The sequence below is a fragment of the Uloborus diversus genome, chromosome 5 (assembly GCF_026930045.1).
Source record: "Uloborus diversus isolate 005 chromosome 5, Udiv.v.3.1, whole genome shotgun sequence".
NCBI lineage: Eukaryota > Metazoa > Arthropoda > Arachnida > Araneae > Uloboridae > Uloborus > Uloborus diversus.
Genome location: NC_072735.1, coordinates 185,490,236 through 185,513,777, shown reverse-complemented (window position 1 = coordinate 185,513,777; position 23,542 = coordinate 185,490,236). Strand labels below are relative to the sequence as shown.

General features: G+C 32.4%; 1 protein-coding gene across 1 annotated transcript in view; it reads right to left on the bottom strand.

Annotated features, from left to right (window-relative positions):
- Nucleotides 1–23,542, bottom strand: part of LOC129223340 (natural resistance-associated macrophage protein 2-like) — a gene marked incomplete at its 3' end in the record, with an annotated part of 59,722 nt that overhangs the window by 3,983 nt on the left and 32,197 nt on the right. The window contains 5 exon segments of the mRNA XM_054857907.1: nucleotides 5,129–5,352; nucleotides 15,415–15,534; nucleotides 20,295–20,333; nucleotides 20,605–20,652; nucleotides 20,872–21,030. Coding sequence (XP_054713882.1) covers nucleotides 5,129–5,352; nucleotides 15,415–15,534; nucleotides 20,295–20,333; nucleotides 20,605–20,652; nucleotides 20,872–21,030 — 590 coding nt within the window.

Genomic DNA, 23,542 nt, shown 5'->3' with positions numbered 1-23,542 from the left:
TATTCAATAACTTCCTAATGAGAGACATTTAAAGTGTAAAATAAACAATTTATCTAAACTGAAATAACTATATATATAGGTATTCTATAAATAAACTAATGATAGACAATTAAAATGAAAAAGAAGCAATTTATCTAATTTATGCAGCGTATAAATGGTATTTACGGAAACGTACCATAAAATCATTTGCTACAACAAGGATTACTAAAATGACACTTGGAATTACAAAGAACATTATTTCTAAAACAAAAACATTTTTTGTTGAGACACTGGGTTTTACACGAACATTTTGGGGGTAACATAGGGGTAGAAGGTAAATGTATTTATTGTGCAACATGTTATGATATAGATTATTTTACACTTTAACCAGCAGCAGATCGTTATTCCATGAAATAACTAGTTAAACCATGAAATACAAGAGAGTTTTACACTTTAATGGACACGATTAGTTATTCCATGAAATAACTAGGTATTCTATAAAATAACAGATTTCAAACTTTAAGGGTAACATAAACAATATTTCACACCATGGAAGGTGATTCAAAAAGAATGGGGGGCTTTCAAACGTGCATATTTTTAAGAACAAAAATAGTACGAAAACGAAATTTTTTACACACTTAAATCATTCTGATTTAAGTGTTTTCATTGTGAAGATCGGGCCTGGCTCCTAGGGCAGGCAACCTCTGCCATCGCCTAAGGCAACAAATTTCATGATGGCAAAGTGTAAGGTAGCAAAAAAAGAAAAAAAATTAAAAATTAATTTGAATTTTGACATCTGGAATTCAAATTATGTTTTCCGCAATCACGAGTGTGTGTGTGTGTATGTAGGCGTGTGTGTTTGTGTCTCTGTGCAGGTATGAGTGTGTGGGTAGTTGTGTGTATGAGTGTTTGTGTGTGTGGTGGGGAATGTGTATGTGTGGTATGTGTGTAGGCATATGTGTTTGTGTCTGTGTGCAGGCATGAGTGTGCGGGTAGTTGTGTGTGTATGTGTAGGTGTCTTTATGTATGCGTGTGTATGTGTTTGTGTATGTGTGTGTATGTGTTTGTTTGTACGTTCGTGAATGTATGCGTGTAAGTGTAGGATATGGATGCAACCTGGAGATGGCTTTCGCTAGAGGAGCAGCATCATGAGGAGCTGGTCGACAGTGATGCTGCAGAGAGTGCTGGTGGGAAAATAAAATGATATGACCTCAAAACCAGTGAAGTGATAACAATAAGCAATCGTGATTGCTCAACAAAATGAAAAGCTCAAATTGTGCTCAAAGTTTTTTTTTTCTTTGGAGCTTAATTTGGAGCTTAAATATGGGAGAGTATGCTTGAATGATTTAATATAAATATATATGTATTATTGAGAAGAGGCGACACTTGTCAATATCGCCAGAGTGGAAAACTACTAGAGCTGGCCCTGTTGAAAATGTTTTATGTTCCCCCTCTCCTGATGCCGGCACGATACCCCACCTGTACTTAAACTCCTGTCATACACATTGGTAGCATTTAGATAGTCACAAAAGCATTGGCTGCAGTGATCTAATTTTTCAGAATGTCAAGATTAGCGAGAAAGGAGAAGTGTAAATACAATATCCTTTACATATCCCCACAGAAAAAATGCACATGGTGTTAGGTCCGGTGACCAAGAGCCATTTATAAAGGGCTACATCATCTCTTCCTTGATTGCCATTTTGAGAAATTGAATAAAAAATAACTGGGACACATACAATAGCATGCAGAGACATCTAGCAGTAGCCAATCAAAACTTTACACCTCATTGTTTCATTTAAGCTGTTCCAAAGAGATGTAGATCCAACATTTCTAAACTGATAGCCTTATGAAACCCTACCTTTTTTTTTTTAAATCACTGTGTACAATAACTAAATACAGCAGAACCTCAATAATTCAAAATTCTTTCATCTGGATTCTTTTTTGCTTAAACCACATAGACTCCCCTTTAGGGTGGTTCAAAAACACATTTAAAAAAAAAAAAGGTTTCTCCTAGATACCGGGACACCCCTCAATATTTTTAGACTCGTGGCTAAAAATATACTGGAAGAATTTTAGCTTCCTATTTCAACTGAAAGAGGATGCTCAACCCCCTCCCCCAAACTTCAATAGCATGGGAGGGGGGTTAAAAAAACACATTGAACTGAAAAAACAATGCTACATATTATAATATAAACTAGAAATATGCATATACATTGCAAAAAACAATTATTTACAAAAAAGTGGCTGGGGAAATTAAATATTTCTCAATTTGTGGCAGTTTCTATGCTACGGCTAATGTTAAATGAAGGGGTCGTTGAGCACCGTCTTAAAATTTGAGTAAGAAGCTAAAACTTTTACATCATAATAATATTAGAAAGTAAAAAAAATATATTCATTTGAATTTTTTGCATCTTGAATTCAAATTATGTTTTTTGCAATCACGAACGTGTGTGTGTATGAGTAAGCGTGTGTGTTTGTGTAGGCGCATATGTGTGTGTATAATACTGTTAGTAAGTGTAAAAAAAATAGGGTGTGTCTTGGACTCTAGCTGAAAAAAAGGTTTTTTGAACCACCCTACTCCCCTTATTGATTTTCTTTTTTGGCAAGTAAACAATATCTCTTTAAAACCACCAGAGGCAGCCCTTCCTATAGCAGGAACCAAATTATACCTGCACTTTGGACTTAAAAAAAAACATAAAATTATAGTTAATGTACAATGTGACTGCAGTTCTAGTTTTATTTTGGAAATTTGTTAAAATACTGGTACAGAATCACCCCTGCCATTCACCCAAGAATAACTTCAACTATCGAATGGTCTATTTTTAGTACTGCACTGGCTTAGCTAGAATACTTCAATTCTTTCTTGTTATACAGTATTATTCATTAATCAATACCTATTCATTTACTTTTCATTCCTTCTTAAATTTTAAATTTTATATAATTTTCCAGCTTGAAGAAACACATTACAAGTTTTTCAGAGAAGCACAGATATTTTACCTCCCCAGTGACAGATCTTGGAAGGAGCAAGCCGGGGCCAATTGCCCCTGGTGATAACTTCTTGGGGGGTGGGGGGAGGGAATCACCCTGATTCTATTTTTATTGGAACTTCATACAAAACCATACAAAAACTTGAAAGAAGATAGTTTAGGGTGGCAGTTTCAAGATTTTCACCAGCTCTGAAAAGTCAAAGCACTGGCGCCCAATTATACAAATTTTATATATTTTTTTATGATATACAGATAGATAAAGATAGATAGATAACTACATTTTTTTATTTGACATTAGTACGAAACCAATGGATAAAACCGCAATTTTTGGGAAGGGACATTTTTTCAATTTGTGGAATGAAACTCTGAATTTTACTGTGTGTGCTTGTGAGAATGATAAAATACAAATACGCACTCAACTGTTGGACTTGTTGAGAATATTAAATGATTATCATGTCGTGGATCGAAAACACATTTATTAATGTTGAAGAAACTATCTACATAAACAATGACAAAATATGTAATACTTAATAACCAAAGAGCCAAAGCAGAATAAGCACATAAACTATTTATAGTTTAGCCCAGGATTAGTAAGCTAACCAATTAATATGCATGTAATGTAAACCAACCAATGAAAGATAAATAAATAAAATATAGACAAAAGAAAAGGATTAACTTAAGAAAATTTCGAACTTCGGAGAGAATTTCAAGTAAGCCTTGACCAATAGCAAAACGTTATTGATCCAAGTTTGCTTTAACCAATTAAAGTGGGATTATAGATATTTCAACAGGACTAATAAGAAACGCATTTTTCTTTTTATTTTAATTTTTAAAAAACGGCAATTTTGCACTGATATTTCCAACTTCGTTGAATCAACAGACAAAATTTGCAGAATAGGGAAATTTTTGGGAAGTCGCAGTGACCTTCCGTAACTTCCAATTGGGAAACCCCTAATCCTCTCCCGAAAAAGATTTTTAAAAATTCTGATAAAAAATAGAGTGCAAGTACATCCCCGAAGAATATACTTTTGCAATTACCTATTACAGTGGAATACGTTTAACATGAAACTGAGGGGACCGAAATATCTTTTCGTGTTAAAAGAATTTCGCGTTTAAAGATTTCTTATATAAAAAAAAATACTTACGAATATTTTCAATGCCATCAAATTTTATTTCGAATTCCATTCAAACAACTGGTAGGTGACATCCATTGGAATAAAATGCAAGTAAAAAATTATTGTATTTTAGGGAACATGTTAGTTATCTTTTTTTTTTTAATTGTCTTTTTCAGCGTCATATTCTCTACAAATTGCTCGAGATCATCCATTGCTTTAGTCATCTCTCCATTTGAAAGCTCATCTAAATTCTGTGACCAAGCTTGCTTGAACCAAATCAGCAAAGCTTTTTCCAGATCTTCGTGTTTTGCAGTCCTCATACGTTTTCCCTTCAGCTCAACCATTGACAAAATTTGATCCCTGTTATTTATTATTATTGATAGGCTATGCCAAACTCTTTGAAAATTTCTGTTTTAGTCCTGCATTTTTCATACACTGCATTAATCAAGTCCATCTTCATTTTAAAGAAATAGCCGTTTGCTTCCGTTTCTCAGTCATTGTGCTTGCAAAACAGGAAAAAAAAAAAAAGAGTTCAAACAGAACCACAGAATTTAGATCTTTGCCAAAATTAATGCAAAATTCAACAGTTTCAACAACTAACCTAACAAACAGTGTTAAATGCGTGTTAAAATGCTTGGGAATTTCTTATCCCCGAACTCTTGACATTTCTTTTTCTGTAGAAGATAAGGATTATATTCATTGGAGAGGGAATGGAAGATCCCTGTTGAATGGAGACAAAAGCATGAACAAAAAAGGGGCTGTGAATGAAGAGGAACTGGTTCCCGAAAGTTCTACGAAACTGTTCCTTGAATAAACTCTTCAGTGACTTTTGCAAACTAGCCACTGAAGATCGAAAAAAAAAATATTTCGTGTTAAGCGAATTTTGTTTTGTGTTAAAAGAAAAATAATGTATTAAATTGCTATGTACACTGTCTGGACTGTGATATCATTTGTGTTAACCGATTTTTCATGTTAAGCGTTTTCGTGTTAAAAGTATTTCACTGTATATCGAAACACTTTTACGGAGTGTAACAAACTAATACATACATTCCATTTTGGAAATCTCCCATGAGACTTTTTGATGATGTGAAAATTAAGGTGGGTAAAAGTGCAAATGGCAGCTGCAGTGACATGAGGGCATTCAGAAGGTCATTCATTCCACTCAGATCATCGATGTCTTTGTAGACGGCTATGAAGAGGGTGGGGAAAATGGCGATGGTTCGGGTCAGAAGGACTCTCTTCCAGCGAGACCATTTGAGATTCAAAAAACCCTGCAACAGAGAAACTTATGAGATAAATTTAAATAAATGTCCAGTAAAATCCTGCAACAAATTATACCAATGCAATAAAATATGTGTTTCAGAAAAATTCATTTTAAGTAAAAAATTTTTAGTTGCCATTACATTGTTTACATTTTATTAAAGCTAAAAATAAATTCCAGTCTCTTGGAGTTCATTGTAGTTACGGGAATCCTCTGTAGATATAAACTTGAATACAAGTCTAGGGGCCGATCCAGGTTTTTATTTTTTAAGTCTGCATTTCAAATTTAAAAAAAATTTTGTAACTTTTTTTTTTTTTTTTGTGAAAAAAAAAAATCTCAATTAGAGGAACTTTTCTTTTATGTGCTTTTTTGTGAAAAAAAATCTTGTCACAGCGTTAGAAATCAGTAAAAAATCCAACTGGTCCTTCGGACCAGTCAACATGAATATGTACTGGTCCTCAACAACCTCATAGGTCCGCTTTAAATTAAACACTAAATATATTTATATCAAAAATTATTTACATTTTATGATGATTACATTTATTAAGTTTTCTTAAATATAACTGTTTTATTTTTAGCTCATTGATTAAACATTAAATAAAAGACTTAACTGTTCAAAATGGTAAACATAATATTAAATAACAATGTGAACACTTAATATTAAATAACAATCCAAAACAGATAAGCACCTTTTCCACTGATGTGGATTTTTTAATGTACTTGAATGTTTCAAAATTTAAAATTTTTGTTTGGCAAAGTCTGGCAATAAACATTTAAGTCTGCCAAGTATACGGTCTGAAAACAAATTCCATTAAACAACCCTTAAAATAGGCAACCAAAAAATTGAATTTAAATTGATCATTTTTACTTAGTTTCAGGAAGTTATTTTCCCATCCAAGTGGGATAAATATTGAGTAAAATGTTCATGTGTGATTTAAAACTATATAAAACTTTTGGAAAAGAAAAAAACTAATTGTAAAAGCAGTCAACCAACTGCTTGACTAATAAATAGCTAAACATTGGCTAGGCTTTTGAATTTTTTCTAGAAGAATGTGATCAAAAATAGATAGCGGTTGGTGGTCCCAGGGACCACCAATTATTTTTTTATGGTGGTCCGAGGCAGGTTTTACTGGTCTGGGACCAGTGGTCCAGCAGTAATTTCTAACGCTGTGTCATATCATAAAGAGCATGTTTCGCTATCACAAATCTAATCTGAGATCCCTTTGGCGTTCCTGATTTCATTGGGAATGACTTGGAAGTTGGAAGATTCTTTTTTCTCTTTTACTTGTATTTTACTTTCACACAAATTGATTGATTTTAAAAGTGATGAAAGAAGTTTTTACAAATAAAATTTGTCAAAGGTCACATTTATAGAAAATTTTGTGAAGGAGTCAGCCGCTAAGCAGATTCAATTTGAATCGGAATTGATCTCTAAAACCACCAGACAAATACAGTACAAACTCAATTATCTGCATGAACTTGAACCAAAAGCAGTGCAGAGAATCAATAATATGGATAATAAGCAAAACAAATCCTTAAATAAACATACTTATTGTTCTTTACCATAAAAAAACATATTTTGCCACAAAATAACAAAGCATTGTTCAAAAGATACTATCCTATGAAATAACTAGTTATTCTATAAATTAACTAATGGAGTGACAGTTAAAGTCTAAAATAAACAATTTATCCAAAATGAAATAACTAGGTATTCTGTAAATAAACTAATGATAGACAATTAAAATGAAAAAGAGGCAATTTATCTAATTTATGCAGCGTATAAATGGCATTTATGGAAACGTACCATTAAATCATTTGTTACAAAGATTACTAACATGACACTTGGAATTACAAAGAACATTATTTCTAAAACAAAAACATTTTTTGTTGAGACACTGGGTTTTACAAGAACATTTTGGGGGTAACACAGGGATGGAAGGTAAATGTATTTGTCATGCAAGATATTATAATATAGATTATTTTACACTTTACCTAGCAGCAGATCGTTATTCTACGAAATAACTAGTTAAACCTTGAAATACAAGAGAGTTTTACGTTTTAACGGATACAATCAGTTATTCCATGAAATAACTAGATATTCTATAAAATAACGGATTTCATACTTTAACAGTAACATATGCTGTGTGTTAATTCAGTATAATTTTGTTATGAACTTAAGCTATTAACACTTAAGACTAAATACTTTTCATTTTTCATACACAACTAAATAAAATTAACACTTATTGATTTTTTAAAAAGTTTTTATTATTTCATTAATTATGATTAGGTCAAAAATTTGTTAAGTCCAAAGTTTTGCAGCATAAAGCAATTATTTGGAAGTAACTCATTGCATGAATTTTTTCACGTCATGTAATTTACAATGCAAGACATTGTGAATTACAATTAGTGTTAACATTTCAATTTTTATATAAAAAGCTAGTCAGTTTCTGTGCCCTCTCCTTTGCCCCTAAGCCTACTTGAATAGATATCTAGGTGGGCAAAACATGCAATACAATATACAGTACAACCTCGATATCTCAAATCTCTCGGGACAGGAAAAAAATTCGAGATATCGTGTTTTTGAGTTATCAAGGTTTTGAAAAAATTACACTAGAAATTCTCACAATTACACACACGTACGCTATATGCATTTATATATGTAATATGAGACCACTTTGAATTACGATCAATAAAGTAGTCTTCAATATTTTGCTAGATTTGAAATTTTATAATTGTCGAAAGTGCACAGGAAGAGATTTTGAAATGAACAACAACTTCAACTTGGTTTTTCACCTAAAAATTTAAAAATCCTTATCTTCAACTAGTAGCTCCCCACATTCAAAAAAGTTTTCAGTAGCCATTTTGTAGGAGTTAAAAAAGCAGAATGATGAAAATGAGGAACACATTTTCCGTTTTCACTTGAAATCTGACTGGCAAAAAATCAACCCCCTTTCCTCAAAGTGGACAGCATGTTCGAGAAAAATGCACAAAGATTCTAAACTCTGGGAAAAACACAGCACCCCTTTCATACCAACACTTCTCTATTATCTTGCTTCAATCCCTTAATTAAAGTTTCCAAGAAGAGAGATGAAAACTGGTCCCTGGAACTGGTTTCACTACAAAAATTGCCCAAGAAAAACGACAACTGAAACTTGCTTTTGTGCAAAAATTTCGACATATCAAGGGTTTTGAAAAATAAATTTCAAGATAACTATGGAAAATACATAGGGGTTTTTATAGAAAATGCAGGGGAAAAATGTTTTTTCGTGACTTCAAGGGTTTCGAGATAAGGAGGTTCGAGATATCAAGGTTCGACTGTATACTTGTTTCTTTAACATATGTTCATGTTAAACTCTCCTCAATTAATTTTTAGAGGAAAATTGAAGGGTGAATTCCAGTAAATTCACTCTTTCTTAAGCACTTGTACATAATTTTTTAAAATTATTTTTTCTCTGTGACTGTCCCTTAATTAGAGGCAAATACATGGAGGACCCTATTTAAAGGGACTGGGACCAGAAAAAATGTCCCTTAAATAGAGGTGTCCCTTAAGGGAGGTTCTACTGTAAATATAAAATAATTTTTCACATCATTTCTATAAAATAAGAATTGCTCTACTGTTTCCTGTTTCAAAAACAGATGTAGCACTTGAATGAAGCATGGTCACCCAAATGCTTTTTCTTTAACCCTTTAAGCGGTCAATTATTTTACCAGAAATGCTTCCAAAAAAGGCATATTTTTTTATTGCACTGCTTAGGATATTTATTTGTCTCTTCCACAATTTTACTCATGAGTGAAAAATCAATGAATGTTTCATAAAGTTGTAGAACATCAGACGTGTCGTTGAATTGTACGTTCACAGAGGGAATACCAGAAAATTTTAAATCGAAGACATGGAACAGGTGGATTTTTCACATCAACCTCGGTAAAAATTCTTGCAGAACTCAAATCTTCATCAGAGCTGAGTTCACTACACGAGTCATCTGAGGAATAATCCAAATAATTAGAAGAAATATCTGTATCAGAATGCAGTTCATCATCTAACAAGAAAGTATTTTCGTCCTCTATTCCACCCATTATTTCCATTAGATTCACAAGCACGGCATGCAGTCGAACAAAAATTTCAAAGAAAAATTCCCACTACCTAGAAAAACCTGGATGAAAAGCATTTCACTTACATGGACAAGCCACGCCATCTGTTTAAAAATAATAATACTAAATAGCCTTGTTCAATAATGAAAAATGCGGGCAAATCAGAAAAGGAAAGGAGAAAATATCGATGCCCGTAGGCCTTACGGGCAAACCAGATGAGGCCAATTTCGGGTAGCACTTACACTGTACGGGCAAACTTCTTAAAGGGTTAACCAATCAAAAAGGGAAGATATCACGCATAAAAAAATTTGATGCGCAAGACTGTATAGTAGCGGTTCCCAACCTTTTTAGTTGTGCGGCCCACCAGTTCTGTGGAAACACCATTGAAGCCCACTTAATACTTTTACAGTCAAAATTTACTTTCTGGAGGGGTAGGGGGTGGCATCTGCTCATAACTGTCCTTAAATGTAAATTATATACCTTGTTAGGATTGAAAGTGTTAAAAACAAGACTTCTGGAGATGTTAATCCCCTTCTCTATTCATGCTGAATCACTGATACAGATGCACTGTATAAGATCAATTTTCAAAATAATTTTTAAGAAAATAACTTTAATGCATTCACTTGGCATAGTTGTGAGAAAACTCAAAAAAAAGTCATCAAAGTTAAAGCTCCATATGATTTTTGACGATGCTTTTCCTTTACGAAGGAGTTGATATCTGGATTGAAACTGGATGGTTTTAGTCTCAAATAACTCGCAACATTCAATGCATTTCAAGCTTTTTTTTTTAAACTGCAATGAAAAGTCTCATTCAAATAGGTAGATTTTCGAAAAGCCCCTCAAGTGTCCCAGCTCACTGGTTAGTCATGCCAGTTCTACAAAGGAGGACCATTTTTAACTAGGAGCTAATTCTAGTTTATTGGGCAATTTTCTCAAGAGAAGTTTCTGATTCATTAGATTTCATCTCTTCAGTAATAGGGGAAAGTTCCTAAGAAATATAAACAATCTTAAAGTTCCTTATTGGCTATGATGAGCCAGGGTCAGTGTTGCCAGATTGGGGGAAATCTGGTGCTCTCTGGGGAAATTTTGGGGAAATGGGTTTTGAGGGGAATTCTTTGGGGAAAAATTTTTTCCTTTGGGGAAAACCTGGGGAAAAAAAAAACCTGGGGAAAAAAGATTTTTTCGTATTTAAATTCGCGTCAAGAAGTTGTGGGAACATTGTTTGTATCAAACAGCGTTGGGTTAGCTTTGCTCAGCAGATAAAAATAAGCGTGATGAAGAGTGTTCTTGGATTAATATATACAAAAATCATAGTTTAATTGTACATACAGAAGAAGAGTAGTAAATGCGAGTAGTAAAAAAATATTTAGTTATTTCTTATCTTTCGGTCAGGCGCTTGTATTTATGACTAGTGGCACTCGCATGGCTTTGCCTGTAGCAGAAAATTAAAAGGTCTTTTGGTTCCCCTGTATATTTACAAATAATGCATGATAAATTTCTCGCCAATTGGCTTGCCCTCGTTACGGTTAGACGTTATGATAGCTTGGTAATTTACTCGTCCATCTTATGATAATTTTGCTCGGGAAAATGTTCTTAAAATTGGAATAGAAAAAGAACAAAATCAAATTTTCAAAAAATCGCTTAAAGGTGCACACCCCCATGCTACAAACTAATTCTTTGCCAAATTTCATGAAAATCAACGAACTGTCTTGGCGCTATATGCACGTTAGAGATCCTGACAGACACAAAGAGATCCGGACAGAGAGATATCCAGACAGAGAGACTTTCAGCGTTATTATTAGTAAAGATAAAGAAAGATAAAGATAAAGAAGACAAAAAAAAAAGCGAAAATGTGAAGAAAAAAAAAGTTGGGGAATTTTATAAGAAAATTTAGCTATTTACGGAAAAAAAATTTTTCAAGAGACAAAAATATTAGAGAAAGTCGATTCATTTGATAAGTCGATTTATTTCATGAAAATATTAGTGGAAAAATAATTTTTGCATTTGGGGAATTTTGGTAGAAAACATCGCTTTTTGGAGAAAAGTTGGAAGGGAATTGGGGAAATCTGGATTTGACCATTTGGCAACACTGGCCAGGGTGAGCTTTTGAATGACGGTGCATCTAAAAGGTGAATTTTCGCAAAAAATGGAAATTGATACCGCAAGATTTGTCTTGGTTAACATTCTTGACCAGTGTCCACAGCCCAGTAACACACTGTTCGCAGTCCATGGATTGGGAACCGCTGCTGTATAGACTTCTCACATGTAAGAATTTTTATTGCTATTTCTTCAAAAAGTGGGAGTGTTTGGACATGGGCAAGCTTTCTTCTTGTCTGTTTATTTAGTAGTTGGAGATCAGACGCCTTAGCGACAAGTCATAGTTACATGTTACTGTCCACATTCCATTAATTCTATTTTTATGCATGATATTGTGCATACATCTGTGTCCTCCTGAAGCCCATAAAAAATAGATCCACCAAAGCAGAAAAAAGTGAAATTAGCCACTTATCATTCAAAAATTAGAGTCCACAGAACACTATCAGCAAAAGGAAGAAATGATGATACCATTGATACAACCAATTCCTCTCTGGCGCAAAGGCGGAGAAATTTTCTATTCCAGCCCTAAACTGTGATCGATAATAACTAGGCTACGAACAAAACACATAAAGGGCATGAAAATCTCAAGTGACAGACTTAGGAGTTACTCAACTCACTGCCCAGACTTTCAACAGTCTCCTCGGCATATCTTCAGCTGCCCAGCAATTCAGGCCAGGCTTCTCAAGATCGGCCTGAATGACTTGATTTTTTCAGAAAAGGTTGTGGAGGATGCAGAGGCTGTCTACGACAGCTTTGGAGTAATCCAGTGCTTTTTTTCGCGTGTCATGGACAAGACAACAACAAAGCGGTATATAACAGGGTTCTACTGTCGGAATATGCACGTATTGTGTTCATGTCTGTTCTATTTTTCTGTTCTATGTAATTTATATCTCATAACACTTCCCTGCACATGCTTAATAAAAATACAGTCGAACCTCCATATATCGAACTTCCACATATCGAAATTTTCTATACATCGAAATCCCAGCACGTTTCCATGTTCATTACATAGAAAAATTGTTTCTATATATCGAAAAAATCTCTATATATCGAATTTTTTTCGAGACATTCGTAGATTTTTTTTTCCTCTTTAGACTGTTTGTCTCATGAAAAATAAAGGTCAGGGGAGAAAATTATGTTCACTAAAGGTTGCTACGAAACTCATAAGGAATCTGGGGTTGAGGGGTGTGTAGATAGGTCGTTGTTTCGTTCTGGAGTTCTTAAATTACCCCAAGTTTATTTCAAATCTTAGTTTTAATCAGTAGCACTGTAAAATCAGTTTCAAGTTATCCCTTTTCTCTGTTGATTATCATTCCCAGTCTTTTTAGCTTCAGTAAAAATCATTCAAGTTAGGTAAAATGATTTTTTACTTTTCTCTGGATTACATTGTCAAAACGAAAATCCTCCTTATGTTGCTCATCAAGTTGAATTGCCGAAGAATGAAGATGTATGAAGGCGCAAAAATGTAATTTCTGTTATTTTTTTAATTATTAACTTTTATTTAATACGATGCTCGTATAAATTAGAAATTAGGTTTCATGCACGAAAATTAGCTTTAATTATAATGTTTTAGGAGATTTTTAGGATAAAATAAGATTGTTTCTATATATCGAAATTTCTATATATCGAATTTTTTCTGGCAATTTGCTACTTCGATATATCGAGGTCCGACTGTATAATCATTTGAAGCAAAAATCTCAATAAATAAATAAATGAATAAATGAGCAATTCCTCAAATCATGCAGACTGCACAGCAGATATTCCTCGCAAAACATGCTAAATTCATACCATGAAGTATTGAAACGGTGCAATACAAGACATTTTTATAAATTATTTTTACCTTATTCTTTTAACTCATTAATCAACTAAGTAATACAAATCAGGTCAATATGTATTGTGTTGTATTGAAATCATATTTTGTGTTATATCGAAACCATGTTGCAGGAGATTGTGAAATAATATGAATCAAGGTAATATGCACCTTGTTATATCAAAACCAAGTCTTAAAGTGAATATTTTATGATAGCTGAAATTTCGGTTCAATAAAACAAACAAAAACTGGCAACCAATTAAATTTCCTACAAACAATACAATTCAGTTCTCTTACATACATGAAATTAAACTATTGTGCACAGCAAGAAAAAACTTTATCAGCATTCTTTATTGAGAATGAAATGCATACTATCAGAAAGAAAATCTGAGCTTTTCTGCAGCAAACAAGTTCATTTAGTCAACAAAAACGAAACAAAGTATAGAATAAAATAAATAAAATTATTCCATCTATTTGATTTTATATTATGTTTTGATTATATTTTTTCATTTATTGTTTGCCAAACTTCACTAAAGTTATTTTCTGACAATATATTGGAAACAAAACAATTTTCATCTTTTTGTTTTTGGAACACTGATGAGAAAAATAAACTTATAAGTTAAGTGCTACAGGGCAAACCAAACTTTCGAGTCGGAGTCTGACAGATTTTTTTGTATTAGTTTCATAAAAACAATGTAAAAATCTTTTAACAGTTATCAGTAAAAATCTTTTTACAGTATCCATGCATTTTTTTAACAGTGTACTGAACAAAAACGAAATTCTGTGTTTTTAAATTTGTGTTACATCAAAACCGTGTAGCATTAAGTTCCAAGTTTTGTAACGTGAAATATCGAATTCAGGTTGTACAAGTACCGTGTTTTAAACAGTGTTTCCAGATGGTCAAATCCAGATTTCCCCAATTCCCTTCCAACTTTTCCCCAAAAAGCGATGTTTTCTATCAAAATTCCCCAAATTCAAAAATTATTTTTCCACTAATATTTTCATAAAATGAATCGACTTCCTCTAATATTTTGTCTCTTGAAACAAAATTTTTCCCCCAAATAGCCAAGTTTTCTTATAAAATTCCCAACTTTTTTTCCTTCCCATTTTCGCTTTTTTTTTTGTCTTCTTTATCTTCATCTTTCTTTATCTTCTTTACTAATAATAAAGCTGAAAGTCTCTCTGTCTGGATATCTTTCTGACTGTCAGGATCTCTGTGACGCGCATAGCGCCTAGACCGTTAGGCCGATTTTCATGAAATTTGGCAAAGAATCAGTTTGTAGCATGGGGGTGTGCACCTTTAAGCGATTTTTCGAAAATTCGATTTTGTCCTTTTTCTATTCCAATTTCAAGAACATTTTCCCGAGCAAAATTTTCATAAGATGGACGAGTAAATTACCAAGCCATCATAACGTGGAACCGTAAAGTGGGCAAGCCAATTGGCGAGAAATTCATCATGCATTATTTGTAAATATACAGGGGAACCAAAAGACCTCTTAATTTTTCTACTACGGGCAAAGCCGTGCGGGTGCCACTAGTCATAAATACAAGCGTCTGACCGACAGATAAGAAATAGCCAAATGTTTTTTTTTTTTCTACTTGCATTTACTACTCTGCTTCTGTATGTACATTTAAACTATGATTTTTGTATATATTTATCCAAGAACATTCTTCATCACATTTATTTTTACCTGTTTCATGTATCAACTAGTTACTAATGCGAAATCCGTAGCATAATATTCCACATAATGAGAAATGCGAATTCCATAAAGTTGAGCAAAGCTAAACCAATACTGTTCCCCGAAAGTTTTTTTCCCCAGGTTTTCCCCCAAGAAAAAAAAAAAAAATTCCCCGAAAAATTCCCCTCAAAACTCATTTCCCCAAAATTTCCCCAGAGAGCACCAGATTTCCCCAAAATGGGGAAATTTCCCCCAATCTGGCAACACTGGTTTTACGAGGGACGCTTGTACTGATTCATTTTCATGAACTAGATCAACTAATGGTAAACTGAGTGAGAAGCAGGAACTCCTCTCTTTATTTTCATAGGCACTTTGAAGTAAAGCAAGCAAAACTCACCTCCATAACAAACTGGCCGGAATAAGTTCCCGTCATGGTTGAGCTCTGTCCAGCAGCAAGTATTCCTATTGCCCAGATGTATAGGGGTGCACTACCATATTGGCAACCCAAAAACACACCCTAGAAGGCATTTAATTCAGATAAGAAGTCTTTTCAAAAACTATATTAATAGATTTTCCATACAAGTACAGAGAAGTTATATATATATATTCAACTAGCAATAACTCGAATACTCCTTTATCTTGAAGGTTTCATTTGAGTGCTAAACCATAGACTAATAATAAGAGTAGACCGAGCTATGGCAACCCTTTTGCTGCTCATAAACCAAACCATGTGACTGGTGGATATCCTAGCAACAGCGGCCTTTGATCGAAGCAGACGATCAACGCGAGCGAGAAATAAAATAAATAGAATTGATGGAACACACGGAAGAATGAGCTTTTATGAAATCCTATTTGTAAATTTGTTATTCTAAGTTGTAAATATTTTGTTAATATAGTGAGTTTTTCGTTTAGATGGTATTGTGCATTTTCTTTAGTCAATTTCAATAACTCTCTAAGCAATTAAAGATGCAAGCGCCCAAAAAAGAATCGGCAAACGGTAAGATTTTTACCTACAATTTCAATTTAAGATACCGATTAGTACATTTTTGCGTTAACGTAAAACGTTTACGGGGCATTCCACGGTATTTTTGACATTTATGTAGAGTCCGTAACGTGACCTTTTTTGCCATAACTTTTTAATTTACTGTTTGATTAGCATATTATTTTATTTTGATCATTTCCTACCAACACACCAGCTCAAATTAAAATAATTTGCAAATCAAACGGTAAATTAAAAAGTTATGGCAAAAAAAGGTCACGTTACGGACTCTACATAGTGTCAAAAATACCGTGGAATGCTCCTTACGCCATTCCGTTCACGCCAACGCTGACGCAGGAGTTCCAAATGAAATAAAAGTTACTGAAAACTGTGATCAAAAACTAATTACGAATGTCAAAATAATGCATAACTAAAAGAAAAACAGTTCAATCCTCTGCACCTGGAAAAAAAAAATTATAATGAAAACACATTACGTCTTAAAATACATGTCGAGTGCCAAACTATAGATAATGTTGCCATCTAGCAACCATGCCGCCAAAGTTTTCGCCAAGCCTTTCCACTAGTCACATGATGTATCCATGAACCAATTTTTTTCATCAGCAAGACTGAGAAAGCTCGGTCTACTCTTATTATTAGTCTATGTGCTAAACTCTAGAGCAGGCTGTGGCAACTTTTTTTAACTCGAACTGCCAATAACTCGATGATCTCAAGGGGTCACAGTACCTATCAAGCAATTTCTTTTAATTTACATAAATTTTATATTTCTTTGAACACAAACATGCATACTTATTTCTTAATCAATGATTTATTTTCAAAATTTAAAAGTATTGCCTACTTTTTTTGAAAATTCAAAAAATTGAGAAAACTTTCAACTTTTTAAATTCCCTAAGGCTTTTTTATTTTTTGCACTCATTTAAAAAACGTTTTTTGCAAAACGATCACTGTAATCAACTCTAAAAATCTGTGCATTCATTTGCTTATGAGTTCATTCAAAACTTTTCTGTGAATAATTATGTAAAAAATCAAAGTTTTTTTTTTTTTTTTTTTTGGTTTTTAAAGGTTTAACATGCTCTAAACATTAGAGTAATTTATAAAATGCTTATCCAATGCACAGTTTTGTCAAATATGTTATCCCGACTGCAAAAAGTATTACTTTAAAGCTGTATCTTCAATAGAAAAAAATTCTTAGTGATTCTAATGATATGAAAAGACAAAAAAACCATCATCGAGAAAAAGCAATGTGAAGCTTTTCTTTTGCATAAGAACACATAGGGAACATGGCCTAAAACCACTCATAACTTTTTAAATATTTGAACTAAAGCAATGAAACTTTTCCCCCGTGTTCAGAATAATTTTTTGTTTTGAAATAAGCAATAAAAATTTTTTTGATTGTTTCATCATTTTCGAGGTACTTAAGCGGAACCTTGGCAGTTCCAGTTAACGAGAGTTGACTGTAACAGCATCTCCTTAAAGGGATACTTCTAATTAAGGTAGATTTTCTCTGGCCCTTTGACCAAGGACCTCAGGGTCTTTAGTAAAAAGATACTTAATGAAAAGGGTGTTCATAATGAAAAATTAGTAAAAACATAAAAGCGAATAAAAAATATTGAGTTGACTGAAAACCAAGATTCTTTTAATCTAAAAATTAATTGGTAGGAGGTGTTAAGAGTTCTAGAAACATGTGCACAGTACAAAGACAGGATTCCCACTCCATTCTAGGGAAAAAATTCCCTGCATTTCCCCTGTATGAATCTGCAAGATTATAAACAAGCAAAACCCTGACATTTGAAAAAGAATGCTAATATCCCCATAGTTCATCACAGTGGGTGGGGGTGGAAAAATAAATTAATATAACAGGAAATAAAGACGAATTTATTTTAACTGAAATAAAGCATGGCATACTTGTCAACCTTTGAAGAAAAAAAACAGGAGATTCCACTAAAGGTATTTAGGTGCTTCACCAGCAATGTATTTCACAACAAAATTATGAATTTATGCTTTAAAATAATATAAATACTAAATTTAAAGAGAACTGGGGGGTTTTCGCAAATATAAGCTAATTGAAAGCAGCAAGAAAAATAAAAAATACTGCAAAGGAAAAACCATAACGAGTGAATTTGCTTAAAGTTTCGTACATTCCCCAGTTTCAACCAAAAAAGTCACCTCAAAAATTCAATTACTAAAATTCAAAATAAATAAATAAATAAACAAATAAAAATAAAATAAAAATCAATATTTTATAAAAATAAAATATAAAATAAGTAGGTATAGGGTAGCACATGTTAAAATACCTTCAAACTTTCAAAATAGTCGATATATTCAAAATGCAAAAAGATTGAAATCTGCTGTAATTTTCGGTAAAGCACGTGCTTTGTTGAACATGCAATGTGGAAAGCTTCCAAAAAAAAATTTTACTAAAATGAGTTATTAATAGGAAAAAAATTTTTTCCCTGACATTGGGGGGGATGACTAGAAAAGAGCGCCATCTATTGAAAAGAAAGTGAAACTTTTTGATGATTGATTGAAAAAACTGCAAAAAGGGGAGAAAATGGTAAAAAACGGGAAATCAGGAGATAGCAGCAAAAAACGGGAGTCTCCCGTTAAAAACAGTAGAGTTGGCAAATATGGCATGGCGATTGAATTTATTAAACTTTTTATTTAAAGAAAAAAAGACCACATCTCTTTACCATTCATTACTGGGACTTTATAAGAGAAAAAATGTAAAAGTAAGCAGAACAATAAATATTGATTACTCATTTCATGCTCTCTAAATTAAATTAGCATAAAATTCAAGATTCATGTCAAATAAAACAATTAATAATTTTTGCATACATGATAGAAATTTTAATATTTACTTTAAAAAAAAAACACTAAAATTACCATTTTTTATTTTGTTTATGTTTTTTTTTAAATATTACTATTATTTTGTAGTTTGCATATTAGGGCAGTGATTTTTACAACTTCAATAAAAAATTATAAAATTCCCTGGATTTTCGAGGTTTTTTTTAAGAATTTTTCAAAATTCAATGGATTTTCCGTTTTTTTTTTTGTTGATTTTTGAATTTCCGGTATTTTTGCTGTTTCTTCAGTTTTCCCTGTGGCATGGCAACCCTGAAAGAGACGATTATGAATTCTAAAATGACATGAATTCTAAAATGAATTCTCTGAATTCATGTACAAAGGAGCAAATGGGCATTTTCCTCATCAATATGAGACCTACTTTCTCAATCCCACATTTACCACCACAGCTTGGGACTAACAAAAGGTAGCTCAGAATAGAAATGATAAAATATTACAAAACACGATTGATTGATAAAAACTTTACATTCTTAAAAATGCTTTTAGGTTCAGTTGAATGTCATTCATGGTGCATCAATGTCACCTGCTGGTCTATATCCAAACATAAAAAATTTAAAAAACAAAAAGTAAATCTTGGACTCTAAGAAAATCAAAATAGGATTTGTCACATTGTAGTGGAGCATGGAAGCAGTAATTTTCTATGCAGGAAAATTGTCTTAAACAACTGAGACATCTTCCCCATGCACAAATAGTTTTACAAAATTTTATTGGCTATTTACCTTTTTTTTTTAAAGAACATTAAATATTTATACAGTAGTACCCCTGAATAGCAGACAGTCATAGTACTAGGAATTTTATCCGTTATGAGGAAGTGTCTGCAATTAGGGAGGATGATTTCAGGAATTTTGTTTTTTGAGCTTAAGGCAATTAACTAAAGGCCAACTACAATGCTAATTAAAAGAGTACTATTATCATTGTGCTCTAACAGTCTCAACATAATTGCATATTATTTACTAATAATTCATTTTAGCTAACCATTTTGTCTTGCATAAAATAAAAATAATGCCCATTAAGTAGGAACTAGTTTAAATAAATAAAATTTTCATTTAAAAGAATTTGCTTTTTTTTTTTTTTTCATTGAAAATCAATTTATTGACAAACAAATATTGAAATTGCTGCATGCATCTCTTTGAGACTCCTATCCTTAAAAAAATAAATAAAAGTTTTTTTATTTAATCTCCTTTAACTGCATGTGTTTCGAAAAATCACATTTTACATTCATTTTGAAGATTATATGATTTTTATTACACCTAATTATCTTTTCAACTTAATAATAAAGTCTGATTATGACTGGTCTAATAATTACTCAAGACAAATCATTAAAAATAATCACAAAAGATTTAAATTTGAACCAATGAAATAGCTTACAATTTATCTATTAAGATAGCGAAAAAAAAAAACTTAAAATGTTAACTTACTGCTTTGTAAATATCTACATCAACTGTTTCATTGTCAGCCTAAATTAAGAAATGTTAGTTAGTACAACAGTCATCATAAAAATATTCATAGATATAAATTTTACAATTTATTACACAGGTGAAAGATTTTGCAATTATCCCTTCCTTTTCTCTCATTATTTTTACTTTCTTTTACAAAGTAATGTGTTTTGTCATGCCCTGAAATACTAATTAACTGAGTCGCGTACTTCTTATTGGCTTTTAAAATATTTGTTCCTAAATAAAAAATAAAAAAAATCATAAAACATGATACTTAAGAAATAATACTTACAGGAAACACACCTGCATGAGTGCTGTTCTCCTTGACACATAAGTCATGCTAAAAATATAGATTTTTGAAATTAAGTGAAAATTATTTTGCAAAACAGTAATTACAATTCAGTAAATAAAAAAAGCAATTGATGAAGATACATGCTTTGCAAACAAGACATACTTAAAGGAAACTATAGCGTTTTACAAGAATATCTTAAAACTTACAACTGAAGGTCATTTTATTCGTTTTAATCAATAAGTTCTGAAATTCAGTAAGTTAACTTACTATATCTTTATTTGTATGACCAAAGAGTCCTTCAGCGAACACAGCGACAACGAAAATGTTGATGATTAATGAGACAAATAATGCCACTGCTGATTCGATGAAAAAGTACATGTTTGCTTCTTTCACTTTCTCTTTAGATTTTCTATCTACATCTCTTGACTGCAAAGTAAACAAATAATAGTTTGAAAAAAGGAAACTATAAACTTGTGCTTATATGTAGCAACAAACATATATGACCAGAACTTACGTTGAAATAATGCCAAGTCTTATTTCTACATATTAACGTTAGAGGGGAATATTGTAGAAAGAAAACTAAAAGTTTCTTTTTTTACTTTCTTCTTTATCTAATATATAGAAGAAAGTATTGGATCCGTGCAAATTTTTCAAATTTCGAATTTTGATAGATTTGAACGTTTTGAGGTGTGCTGGACCATTTTTGGAAAATGTCTGTCTGTGTGTGTGTGTCACATATGTGTGTGACCAGTTTTTTGTGGCCGCTCTACAGCAAAAACTACCGCATGAAATCAAACAAAATTTGGTACACGTATGTGCCCCTATGTGAACTTGTGCCCATTGGTTTTTGGCGTGAATTCCTCTATGGGGGGGGGGGGGGAGCAATGGGACGTTTCTTGAGTTATGCGTGCCTGCCATTACCCAAAAAGTAACTGGCGGAATCAAACAAAATTTGGTCCATATGTTGCCCCTAACAGGAACAGGTGCTGATTCAATTTTGGTGTCAATAGCTCAAACGGGGGTTGAGCTGTAGAACGTTTTTGGCCATCAATTGTGACTGCAGTATCTCAAGAAATAAGGAACGGAATCAAACAAAAATTTATGGACAAGTGGCCCTTAGAGGGTATAAGAGCTGATTCTATTTTGGTGTCAACAGCCGAAAATGGGGTGGGGCAATCAAACATTCTTTTTTTCCCATTGTGAGTGTGATATCTCAAGAAGTAATGCTACGTTCTGGATGAAATTTGGAATAAATGTCAATCCATATGTAAACAGGCATTGGTTCAATTTAGGCGCCAATCGCCCCAAGAGTTGCTTTTTTTTTTCCGACTAAAAATAGCTTTATTAATGCAACAATAAGAAAGATAAAACCATAATAGACTGTTGTCTGCGTATTTCTCGTGATTTTAATTGTATGGAAATGATCGGAAATATTATCTCAATGATTTAAAATTTTTAACTGTTGCCATCTTACGTTTGTTAACAAATAAAATATTTGTAATTAATTCAAGCAAGGCATTTAAAATAACTTTCAATTTTCGCTCTTTGCTTTGCTTTTACAATAATTCAGACATTGGGATGGTTGTCAAGTTTTTGCATGTGTAATTTTGTTTTTGTTGGGAATATTGCTTCCTCGTCAAGCATGGGGAGGAAACAGAATTATAAGAAAGATATAGAAGAAAGTTTCGTGATGGCCACAACATACTAGTTTTGTTACAGCTTTGAATAAATTTACTTCAAAAACTTATTAAATTCCCAACCATTTTAATGTTTAAAAAACAAGGACCGGGGGACACAGTCCTAGAGATGTTGTATTTATGTGAATTATGCATTTTACCCTACATTAAGTTGACATAGTAGTTTTGTTCTTAAATATTTTGAAACAATATACATTGAAATCTGGGAGTGTTACCTTTACAATAGTGGCTATCTCCATTAACGACCAATTTTCATTTTATTACCAATTGTTCCGCCTGTCAACTAATGTTGTAAGTTCTCAAGAAAAGACCGGATAACTTTTGTTAGCAACATCTGTTATCTATAACATTGATTTTTCTTGGAGTCGAGGGGGTTCACTCTTGAGAAGTTTTACCAAACCTACTTAGTGGGGCCAAGTAAATAGTTGAGTAATTCATCTCAAAATATACAAACTGGAAATTTGTTTTCAAAATTACAGTACATGGAGAAGTAACAAATTTTATCACAAAATTGGCATTAAAACATTATTATTATTTTTTTTTGGCAGTAAATTTGAACAATCAAAATAAAAAGAATCAAAAACTTTTTTTTTTCTTCGGGCAAAGTGAAAAATAAAATATTTTCCTGGGTGAAACATTTTCCATTTGATTATTAATAATATTTTTGATTAAATGCACAGTAGATAAAAGAATGAATGAATAAATGATTAGAAAATGAACCAATAAATAAATAAATTGATTAATTAATCAATAAATTAGAAAATAAATGAGCGAATCAAACAGTGAATATGAGCAAGAAAATAAGTGATTTATTAAAGGAAGGAATGTAAATGAATAAACTAATAAATGAATACATAAACGAAAGAATCTATTTCACTTTGCCCCAGCCACTTTGCCTTGCATGCACTTGACTAATCAAGTCATTCACAAAATGTAGACCATATTGTAAGAACATAAAATATAAATAAAGATTTTTTAGGTAAGCAACAATTATATACATTGTATACACAGAAAAAGAAAAAAAAAATGGTGCCACAGAGAAACAAGGTCGAAGTGGAGCATTTATCTTTTCCTTTTTTACATTCTGAATGGTCACTTCAGCCTCACATTTTCTCTCACGCCACGCTCTTGTTCTTTCTGTACCTGACTGAGGCATATTCACAATAAAATTGTTTATTTTAATGAAGAAAATAGATTATAAACGAGACAACTAAACAATACTGCTTTTTAATTACGGACAA